Source organism: Cucurbita moschata, unplaced genomic scaffold (genome assembly GCF_002738365.1).
Source record: "Cucurbita moschata cultivar Rifu unplaced genomic scaffold, Cmos_1.0 Cmo_Scf00003, whole genome shotgun sequence".
NCBI classification, from domain to species: Eukaryota; Viridiplantae; Streptophyta; class Magnoliopsida; order Cucurbitales; family Cucurbitaceae; genus Cucurbita; species Cucurbita moschata.
The window spans coordinates 5,476,472-5,488,083 of record NW_019268519.1 but is presented as its reverse complement, the minus strand read 5'-3'; the positions used below and the strand labels follow the sequence as shown (position 1 = coordinate 5,488,083).

At 35.3% G+C, this 11,612-nt stretch overlaps 1 protein-coding gene across 2 annotated transcripts in view; it reads left to right on the top strand.

Moving 5' to 3' along the window:
• LOC111439021 (protein MON2 homolog) overlaps positions 1-11,612 on the top strand; it is a 45,934-nt gene that overhangs the window by 8,161 nt on the left and 26,161 nt on the right. For both annotated transcript variants that reach the window (XM_023076763.1, XM_023076756.1), the window contains exons 3-10: positions 485-574; positions 5,267-5,340; positions 5,455-5,607; positions 6,150-6,270; positions 6,489-6,544; positions 9,485-9,539; positions 9,642-9,698; positions 9,809-9,910. In XM_023076763.1, coding sequence (XP_022932531.1) covers positions 485-574; positions 5,267-5,340; positions 5,455-5,607; positions 6,150-6,270; positions 6,489-6,544; positions 9,485-9,539; positions 9,642-9,698; positions 9,809-9,910 — 708 coding nt within the window. The remainder of the gene's footprint in view (positions 1-484; positions 575-5,266; positions 5,341-5,454; positions 5,608-6,149; positions 6,271-6,488; positions 6,545-9,484; positions 9,540-9,641; positions 9,699-9,808; positions 9,911-11,612) is intronic.

Genomic DNA, 11,612 nt, shown 5'->3' with positions numbered 1-11,612 from the left:
TTTTTTTTTTTTTTTTTTTTTTTTTTGTATAGGAAATAAGAACCATTGATATGTGAAATAGATTACAAAAGGAACTCCTATCTTTGAATAATTGCAAAAAAATACCGCCCATGGGTCGTGAGGTGTGATGAGCTATAATTATAAAAGGGAGGAGAAAGTTTACTCCAAGGCAAAGCAAGAAAAAAGGTAGACTCAATAAAATAATGAATTCTTTTTTACTTATTTGTGAAGACATGAGCGTTTTTTCTGACCATAAGTTCCAGTTAAAAGCATGGATGAAGTTGCACCAGAGGATTTTGTAGCCTCATTCATCTAGAATTTTTTTCCCTCTCATTTTGTATTATTTCATTATTTTATCTTGATGGAGAATATTTTGAATAATATGAGTTTGATCCTGCCCTTGACATGTCAAGTTAAATGCAACAATGGATTTTCATATCATTCTAATTTAATTTAATTTAATTTAATTTTTTTTTTTTTGCAGCACGCTGAAATATCAGATGGGACTGTTCAGTTAAAGACACTTCAAACTATACTAATAATTTTTCAATCCCGATTACATCCTGAAAGTGAGGTAATGATCATTTAGAAAACTTTATCGCCATAAGATGATCATTGTGCAAGAAATAGTACATCTTTAAAAAATGGACAGATGAACAGATTTTACTTATTTTGTTTATTTTTTGTTGATGAGATCTTATTTTAGAGTGCATGGTTCTTAGAAATTCAAATTATGTATGTGATCACTGTTCACATAATGTGGGGCTCTTCTGACTTTGTCAGGGGATTCTTCTATAAACCTGAGAAGAAGGGATCCATCTTTGGGCCCCAATCCTTCCGAGAGGTTTTCTTGTAGATTTTTTCTTCTTTAAATGATTTGATTTTTTTTTCTCAAACGGCATGGAGATAAACCTTGGCATCAGAGTTCTTTCAAATTCTCATACTTAGATTTTCTTGAGGTTTTTGGTGGCTTAAAATCGGGTCTAGTTCCTATGAAGGACATTCTTATGCATCCACCATTTCAGGATAAGGGTTGGTTCTTGTGGTGCACGAGCTTTTTTGCTGTTTTGTGAGGTCTGTTGATTGTGAGAAGTAATAGGATATGATTTTTTAGAGAGATCGAGATATTATGAGAGGAGGTTTAGCCTCTTGCCAATTTTCATGCATATCTTTCGGTGTTAGCTTCTAAGAATTCTGTATTTAGGTCTTTTCATTTTAAATTAGAGGTCATTTTTTGTTTACTTAGTTTTGATCTAGTGGTTCATTTTGTTGGATTGTCTTTAAGGACAACCCTTTACATCCTTTAATTTTTGTCAATGAAAGCTTGATTGTGGAAAAGTGCAAAAACCACCCCTTAAGTATAGAGGTTGTTGCACCACTCAAACTTTTAATTTAAATAGTTAAGCCCTCGAACTTGCACAATTGTTAAAATTGGGCTCTAAAACTTACACAATTACAAAAATTGGAACCTTGAACTTTTAATTTTAAAAATTAAATATAACTAACCTAATTGTTAAAGTTAGGTGTTTTTTTTTTTTTTTTTGTAAAAATGTTATTATTATTTTTTTCCCGTTGGTTCTGTCACCATCCATTATCTTCTCCAATGCAATCCACTATTTTTGATTGAGGAAGGGGTTTTAGTTGAGGGAGATGAGGATGTAGGAGGCAGTGGTGAACCGCTACAAGTACCAGGGGTGGTCGGAGGTTCAAGAGAAAGTTCTGACTGTGCATGTAGGTGTATTGAATTGATTTGACCAATCCAACGTCAAAGAACAGTACGCCGTGGTGGTGTTGAAGTGGACAAGGAGGTTTTGTGAGATTAGAGATGATTTGTAGAGAGAGGGAAACTCCCAGGCTTTGTTTGGTGAAGAAGATGAACATAGGAAAAAGAGGGACATGTGGGCAAAGGCAAAATGATTGTTGGAGAGAGATGAAAACACCATTGGAGGAGCTGAGAGTGAAAGGTTTCAATCTGTGTGATCCATGAGAGGGCAGTGAAAAAAATGAAGATTTTGCTTCATTTGTCTATTTGTCTTTCCCTTGCCTTCCTTTTAAACTTTTGGACCAGGATTCAAAGAATCTTCTCACAAGCTCCACTTTCACCAGATGATCGCACCTTGTGGAGTGCAAATGTTGATCCTCAAAGAGATAGAAAGGAGAGGATGAATGGAAAAAAAAAATAACAATGTTTACAAAAGGAGAGAAGATGAACAATTGTGTCAGTTAAAGGGTTTAATAGATGAACAATTGTGTCAGATAAAGGGTTTAGTTTTTAAAATTAAAAGTTTGAGGGTCCCTTTTTACCACTGTTTATGGTAAGTTAATGGGTTTAATTTTTACAATTAAAAGTTTCATAGTCCAATTTTTACAATTAAAAGCTTGATAGTCCAATTTTTACAATTGTTTAAGTTTGAGGGCCTAATTTTAACATTTGTGTTAGTTTGAAGGTTTCATTTTTACCATTAAAAGTTTTAGGGGTGCAATTGCAACAACCACCATACTTTAAGGGTGGTTATTACCATTTGCTCATAATTTTTTAGAATACTGAAACGGGGCAAGCAGATTTGAGAGAGTTTAAAAGCAATTACTAATGATGGACGATGTTGGAATTTATGACCCTATGTTTCTTATGCATCAGATTTCTTTGAAATTCTCGCAGCTAGGTTTATAAATTAAAGAACATATTTCTTTGAATACAGTGTTTCAATTATACTCTTTATGTAACGACCCTATTTTTTGATACCTCAAATCACAGGTCGCCACATACACTAAAGGGTAAAAGAGGAGTAAATTTTCTTTTGTAAATTGAGAGACTCAAGGAATTTAAAATTTAAATATGCATTCAAAATCGACATCTAAGTAGTTTTAAGATAATATCTGTAGAGTCGAATCAAAACACTTTTACATAAGTTTCGAGAAGAAGCTTTAATATACTAGTAAAAAAGACAAGAAGGAAGAAACTCAATCTAAAATGCACCCTTTGTAGCTGCACGACTCTGCACGCTCCCGCCATCAGCATTGGTCTACACTCTATCTGGAAAAAAAAAAGAAAAAAAAAAAGAATAATATGGAATGAGTATAAAAATACTCATTAAGCAACCTACTTGTAGGCTATTGTCGGACTTAATCCTATACACAGAAGCTATGTGCTCATAGCTATTTTTAACGATTGCCCAAACTGTGGCTAAACGGCTATACCAAACTTGGTCGATCACTGTAGAACTACCCTCAGCATATCTCCTTTAAGGAGTACTCAATCCCTCTCAGGATCACAACTTAGGGGTTTTCTGTTTTCTTGGCTCTAGGTTTCACGTATGTGTAGGTCCTTCATCGGCCTTGCGCGAGGAGCGCCTCGAGTCACTATGACCCATGAAAAAGGCCCTAAGGTAATACTTGTCGATATGGAGGAGCCCTTTTCGCTCTAAATGGTGACCGTACTCCATACCTATCTACCTACTGAGCTCTAATGGTGGATTTTCCCTTATGGTGTTAGGCAACATCTACCTGTTTCTAAGATGAGTAAACTGCCTGTCACTACGCCCATTCTAGGCTAGAACAGTAACTACCTGCTCATGTACCCTTAGCGGGTTAGACCAGTAAAACTACCTGTCACCATGCCCTTTCTAGGCTGGGACAGCAAACTACTGGCTCATGTACCCTTATCGGGTTAGAACAGTAAAACTACCTGTCTTAGGAATAGTAACTGCCTGTTACTTTGCATTTTCAGGCTAGAACAGTAAACTACTTGTCACTACGCCCTCTTAGGCTAGAACAGTAAAACTACCTGTCACTATGCCACTCGAGCTGGATCAGTACAAAGGCCGTCCCTCCCCACTAGGCACCACCGATATGAACGATAGTAGTATACTCTCTATGGCTACCGATATCCTCTATGGGTGACAACTAAGCCATGTGTAACAAGTAGACCCTAAACTCTGTTGGTTAGTTCACAAAGAGGGGTTGCACCCTATCTGTCCCTACAAGGTACCTAGTCAACCCAAGGAGGCTATGGAACTCATGACTAGGTGCTAGGACCAAAATACGCGAAACAGTAACTCATAGTCTATGGAAATCATAACTAGCACTCTATGGCACATAACGATAGTCCAACTCATGACTAGACAATAACGGGCTATCCGAACTCTAAATCATGCATAATAACGTATAAAGGCATACAACATGCTCGCCATGCTCATTACGTGATAAAAATTCAACCTCAACATTCTAGAAAGCATAAAAGCTTAATGATCTATTAGAGTTCATAAATCATGCGTGCGGAAGCTATATAACTGTAAATAGAACTAAGTGGTAACTGTTCACATTATCTAAGCACAATTTTCACGAGACTAGGTTAAACTAGGCTCCTAAACATAATACTCAATTATTGCCCTCAATCCTAATCGACTCCTTCAAGTATTTCTTAAAAACTTGCTCCAACTTACTTGATTGTAGACTTAGGATATTCTAAATTTCTCCAAAATTCCTCGATATGCCCTAAATTAAGTCAAAAGAATAAAACGGGTGAAAAAGGTTAGCTTCAAATTTGTTAAAGAGAAGGTTGAGAAACTAATCGTTGACTGTGTGGTCATCTTCTCCAACTTGCGCGCGTGCCATTCTGCTTTCCTTCCTTTTTTATTATTTTGAAAAAAAATCTTTTATTTATTTTCTTAAATTCTAGGCGTTACACTTCAGGCCTCCATTTTCCTTGTTTTGTAAGCTAAAATATGTTTTTGCCTATACTTCTAAATTCATCATCACTTAAATACATTTTTTAAATGAAAGACCAGACTTTCGTTGAGAAAAATGAAAAAGAATACAAAAGTTGCTAACAAATGAATGAACTTGTATTTGCATCATTTGTTCTTGTGCATTTTTACCGATTGTCAACTTCTAGCATTAAACATAAGCTTGAATCTCACCTAAGTTGATGAATTTAAGCTAGAAATAGTCGTTTGAGATGCCTGGAAGCATGGGCATGTGACTTGAGTGGGGGCACAAAGAGAGTTTGGAAGATTTCGGAGTAGGATGGACTAACAGGTTTGGGAGCTTTGTTCGGTTGGCCGTGATTCCTTATAGTGGGTGACCAAGCAGAGGGAAATTTTTTCTTGCCATTCATGCATAAAAAAATAGAATACTCACAAATGAACTACACCACAACTTGCTTTTACTGGAAGATTCTTTGGTTGCTGAAAATAAAAAATCGTCATCTTATTGCTATTGTAACCTTTATCATGGTAGCCAAAATTTTTCACTTGTATAACTGCAGGAAAATATGGCTCAAGCTCTTGGCATCTGTATTCGGCTTTTAGAAAACAACAGATCTTCTGACAGTGTTCGAAAGTATGTCATTGAATTTACACGCATGATGTCCTTGTCTAATATGATTATTATTCATCAGCTACTTGCTATTTTCCCTCTTTATCTAACAAACACTTTTCATTTGAGTGTATACAGTACTGCAGCTGCTACCTTTAGGCAAGCAGTAGCTCTAATTTTTGATCATGTAATTTTTGCTGAGTCGCTTCCGGCGGGAAAGTTTGGTACTGGAAGTCTAACCTCTCGAACCATGGTTACTGCTGATGTTGATCATAACATCAATAGCTCAGAGTATGCTTGTCTTTTGATTGACATCACTTTACTCCCATAGTTCACAGCTTTCTATGAATGATTAATAGCTTTCTACGAATGATTAATAGCTTTCTACGAATGATTAATGTTGAGTTATGCTATTTGAATTTTATTTAATGTGCAACTATTGAAGTCTTTTTTTTTCTGCAGCACCTGTTTATGTAACTTCGAAATAAGGAAAACTGTTATCACCCTCTGATCTCATACTTCATTGGGAGAATATCCGGCTGTCTCATTTATTTATTTATATTATTTATTTTGGATTAAAGCGGAGAAAAATGAATTAATACAAAAGGGGCTTACAAAAACCACAACCAGATAAAGAAGCCAAAACAGAATCTTTTTTATTTTATGTTCTATGTCTCTACTTTTCTACATTTGCTATCAGTTAGTAGATTTGTTTTTTTGGAACAAGATATAACTTTTCATTAAAAGAAAAGAAAAGAAAAAAACAACAGAAAACTGTTATTACCCATAAGCATGGTGTTACTACTTTAATTCATTAATCCTGGCATGAACAGGACAATGAACAATGGGTCTCTTTCTGGAGGGCCATTGTTGAAGCGAGAGAACTTGACTAAAGCTGGGAGGCTTGGGCTTCAATTGCTTGAAGATCTGACAGCTCTTGCTGCAGATGGATCTGTATGTACTTACATTAAGCCATTAGTCTGTAAATTAAGATAACTCTTGTACACCTTTTAAATTTTCTCAGTCACGCGAAAATTAGTTTGGAAATTAATCTACATCTTCAAATTCTTCCTTTTAGCATTTTATATCTCTTCTGTTGTCTGCAATGGGGACATTGTGATTAAATAAATTTGTCCAATTTCCCAATAAATGACATTGCTTTTCATTGACAGGCAACTTGGTTACGCCCAATTTCTTTCCAGCGCTCCTTTGCCCTTGATATATTAGAGTAAGAATATCTCTTCTCTGAAGGTTGTGTATACTTCTACCGTCTTTTCAATTTAAATTTTTTATTAAGACACTTCTCCGCATTATCATATTATTCTTCACTTATATTTCCATTCCATCTAGAAAGTACAAAAAACAATAACTTCGCTTATTGACTCAATTTTGTTTCTAAAAATTGGAAAAAAATATTGATTCAATTTGGTTTTACATTTTGAACACAACAAAGACACTTACAAAAACATTTTGTACTTCCAGTTTTGTTTAAATGGTCATTCTATAAGAAATAGTTTATTCTTCCTAACTAAGGACGTTGTAACTATTAACTCAAAAGGATGACTAGGCAAGTCACATAGCTTGGTATGATAGTGACTTCCATTTCAAGCAAGTTCTTCTTGAAAATGACATTATTATATATATTGATGAGAAATATAGTCAATGTATTCAACAAAAGTGGAGACAATATTGTGAAGACCTTAGCGAGCCTTGGAGGGTTTGAAACAAAAGGCCTCCAATCTAGGTTAATATGAAAAATAGAATATTACAAAATGAATTGTGTAGGGCACTCCAAGTAGTGGCCGTACACTTCACATTGTCACAGAAAGTTTTAACCAGTAACTATTTATTGGAGGGAGTCTTCTTTCAGAGGTTTTGGTGGAGTACCCCAACTGTCTTCCCAGAATCCGTTTTTCCTTCCATATCCCCACTTGTATTTTATTTTCTTCTCAAAGAAAGCTCTGGATTTACAAATATCCTTCCACGGGCTGCAGATGAGTTTCTTCTTAATCTGACCTGGAATCCAATTGCTCTATGCAAATGATCTTTTTTACTGCCTTTTATTGGTTTAGATGTTCACCAAGCCTAAGCATCATACTTTTACTGCATTAGTCTCTTGTTAAAAAAAAAAAAAGAGAACAAAGTATCATAAGCATATTGGATGTGGGTTATATGCACTTTCTCTTTGCCTATCTTGAATCCTTCTATAATGTCTCTTTCTTTACAAGCATCCACAAGTTTCTAAAGGAATCCGTACTGGAGTGAAAGGGAAAGGGGACAAGGGGTTCCTTTGCCCCAAGCCCCTGGAAACAATGGATTTCCCCTGGTCGTCCATTAGTTATGATAGAGAAACGGGAGGTCCTTTTTGTAGTTTGTTGGGCTCCTTTAGTTGGATAATTTTTTTTTTATGTCCTTGTACGTCCTTTCATTTCTCTCAATGAAAGCCGTTTTTTTTTATTAAAAGATGATGATAGAGATCCAAGAATCCATTTTATCCATTTGCTTCCAAACCTCCAAGATTATTATACGAATGTCAGTAGAAATGTTGTTAGAGTATTAAGGGTACATTAGTAGTTAGGGCGCATTTTAGGATATTTGGTTTATAACTAGAGGGAGTGAGAAAGGAAGAGGGTAGACATTTATTCAATGGGTTTGGGTTAGGGCTTGAGTGAGAGTGGTCAAGAAAGTGGAGGTTCCAAGTACCTTGAGTACTTTGTTATCTTGTAGCTATGTTACTTTTACATTGAAATATTTTTTGGGTTCTATCAAATTGGTTTCAAAGTTGTCCGTTCCGGCCTTGGAGTTAGATGCAAATGTACATGACAATATGTTAAACATTTTATGTGAAGTGGTGGAGTGTTTGAATTAGTTTTTCGATTCATTTCAAGATACAATGAAACAGAGTTTCAAATAAATTAGAGAGAGCATGGCAGTGAGAAGAGAGAAGAGAATATTGGCAAAGATGAAAAGAAAAGAAAAAAAAAAATCACGATAGAGTTGGGTAGCTCAACTAGCAAATGGATGGCCATTAGAGTGAAGTCACAAGGACAAAAGCATCATTAAAATACTCAAAAGAGGAAGGAGGATATAAAGAATGAGAAGTTGATGGAGAAAAAAGTAAGAATAGGTTGAAGAAACGAACTGGGGCACACAAACAAGATGAAGGAGTCCAAAAACATGACTTTCAAAATGAACCAATGAAGACGATATGGGGAGGTTGATTCATTGTCCGTGGGTATTCAAAAGCCTTATGAAGGGGCTGGGAGGGAGTTTAAACCCACAGAGGCAAGATGTCCAAGGGAGATCTATCGGCAAGTAGAGATTGGTGATAACAAATGTTCAAAGAGAGGTCTCTAGCAGTTGCTTCTTCTATGACTGGAGATGGAAAACGTTTTTAGAGACGCTTACGCAAGCATTGTGAAGAGGCAACAAATGAATCAAAGGTTGATGGACATGAGGAAAAAGGGAATAGAAAAGGACAAGTGCTTAATGGAGACTGACTCCAACAATGAACATATGTGGAGATAAAGATGAAGTTCTGGTGAAGGTGGAAACACAACCTTCGTGAAAATGGAATTTGATAGGAAAATGATATGAAGTAGTTCTTGCAAGTCTAGTCACTCTTACTGTGGAGAAGAGGTCCAGCCATCCTCCCATAATTAAGAATATGTTTTGATTAGATAAAGTGGGCTTCTCATGCGTGCCCAAGTAAATGATAAAGTAGGTTGAAAATGACATTATATTTGGCAAATCTATCTTGAAGAGGTTTCCTTCTCCCTTTCCAGCTAGGTATCCTTCTAGTTCCTCATTTGTAATCAAAACTGGATTCAAAATCTGTGATTTGGGCAAATACAATTAAAGCAAGTATTTCAGAAATTTTGAATGAAAGAAAGGATGTTTGATGATAAATTTACTGCGATGGAAGAAAATTGATGTTCATAAATATGAAGCATCTTCATAGTGCTCCTTATGTTCTTTATTTTTGTAATTTTTCTTTGAGGGATTGCATGTGCATTTGGGATTCATTTTTATACCCGAGTTTGGGATCTTTGATTGTGTAAGGTTTACTTGTATACTCGTACAGGGACTCTCTCTGCAACTTTTCACTGATTTAATGAATGTCGTTTCCTCATGTTTTTTCTCTTAATATTTTATTTGTTATTTGTAGGTTCATTTTGTCAAATTATGTAGCTGTCTTCAGGATATTAGTTCCATATGAGCAGGTGGTTACTGTAGTTTACCTAAGAAACTTGTACTTTGACATTTATATGTTTTTTCTTTGATAAAATTTTTAATATTGAAATGATTACTTCAAAATTTAACAGGTTTTGCGCCATCAGATATGTTCTCTTCTTATGACATCACTTCGTACAAATGCTGAGGTGATTGATTTGGAAAATTTGTGAACTAAATCTTTAGCTTCGATAACCATGCTTGTTGAGATCTTGGTAACAAATTGGCTTCCTTTTGCCCCATTTCCATGTCATGTTAGATTGAAGGTGAAGCAGGGGAGCCTTATTTCCGACGCATAGTCTTGCGGTCAGTTGCTCATATTATCAGACTATATAGTACATCCCTCATCACTGAATGTGAGGTCTGTTCTATGAGAATAAACTTTTTGATTGTGACATGATAATTTGGATAATGAACTTTGTTAATAGTTCTTTGTTATTGTTTGACATCCATGACTCTTGGTATGCAATATTCAACCTTAATTAGTTCACAAATTTCAGCACCAATACTTGAATGCTTCATATGCATCAGACCTTCTGATAACTGTTTTAGTTCTTATTTATAATAGTTATAATTGCTAATTGTGTATATCTTAACAATATCAGGATAAGTATTCCCATTTTCAGTAACAATGCCTATATTTTTGCTTTTTTGGTGGCTTGAGGATTGGTGGCTTGAGGAAAGTTCTTTATTTAGTTTGTCTCATCCAAAATATTCTTGGTGTCAAACTGGTCGGACTTCATTAAATCTGGTTTGAGAGGGATCAAAGGATATTTTAAGATAAGCCTAGAGTTCGGATTGAGAATTTTGATTTAGTTATTGCTATTATCGCTATTATCTCTAAGAAGCAAACTTTTGATTGATGGGTGTTAATTACAAAAGAGGAGGGAATAACCCACTGAGAAGTCCTGAGGAGAAGACAAAAGATTACTTCAATTGGTATTCATAAAAAGATAGTCGTAATTATCTTTCTATGAGTACCAATTGAAGAAGAGGTTTTTGTGGTAAGTTGGAGTCTGTACGGTGTTGTAAGGTCGGAGGAGAGACAACAAAACCCTCTAGGAGTGTTGAGGGGCCCTTGTGATGTTTGGTCCCTCACTGCGTTTTTGTATCTCATTGGATGTCCATGACGAAGTTTTTTATTTTTTATTTTTTTTATTTTTAATTATTTACTAGGTCTCATTTTATTGAGCTGGATTCCCTCCCTTAAATAGTATTTTTTTAGGTGCTTTTTTTTTTTAATCCCCTGTATTCTCTTTTTTTCTCAACTAAATGAAAGTTGAGTTCTTATTTAAAAAAAGAAAGAAAGAAGATAATTGTAATTATAGAAATTTGATAAGGTGTGCTTGAGAAGGAATACCATATATATTTTTCTTGGTAAGAAACAAAGGAATACATCTTTGTGTCTTGAATGTATAATCTTTTCTGATAAGAAACAAAAGAAACAAAGGAATCCCATAATTTAACAATGGCCGGAAGCTCAAGCCACCCTCTAGATCTTTTTAATTTGTCTAGAAAAGATGGGTCGTTTTCATTTTTTCCATAAAAGGAAACAAGAATTTTCATTGATGAAATGAAAAATTACATAAGGCTAGGAAGAAAACATTTTGTTTTTGACCAAGTGGCTATGTGGTTTTTGACCAAGTGGCTATGTGGTTTTTGACCAAGTGGCCATGTTAAACATGTGTCAAACATGGATATGTCCGGACACGCTCTAGATTTGTGTTCACAAGCAAAATTCCGTGTCATCTTGTTTTAAAAAAAAAAAACTTTGGACACATGATGGACACACCATAGACACATCCTAGACACGCCATTAAAAAATCCAAACCTTTCAAGTGTCTGCGGTAGAATGATGATGTTGGTAGAGGCAGATGTTAGCAAAGCAACGACATTAATAGAGATGGTCAATGTGGAAGTCCATCAAAGGTATGGGTGGGGAGAGATGGAGAGAGAAGAATATGGGGAGGGGGGAGGGAAGCATAATGAAAAATTCCTTGGGGAGGTAAGAAGATTTTAGGGTTAGGTTTTTTTTTTTAATTATTATTCTTAAATTACAAACT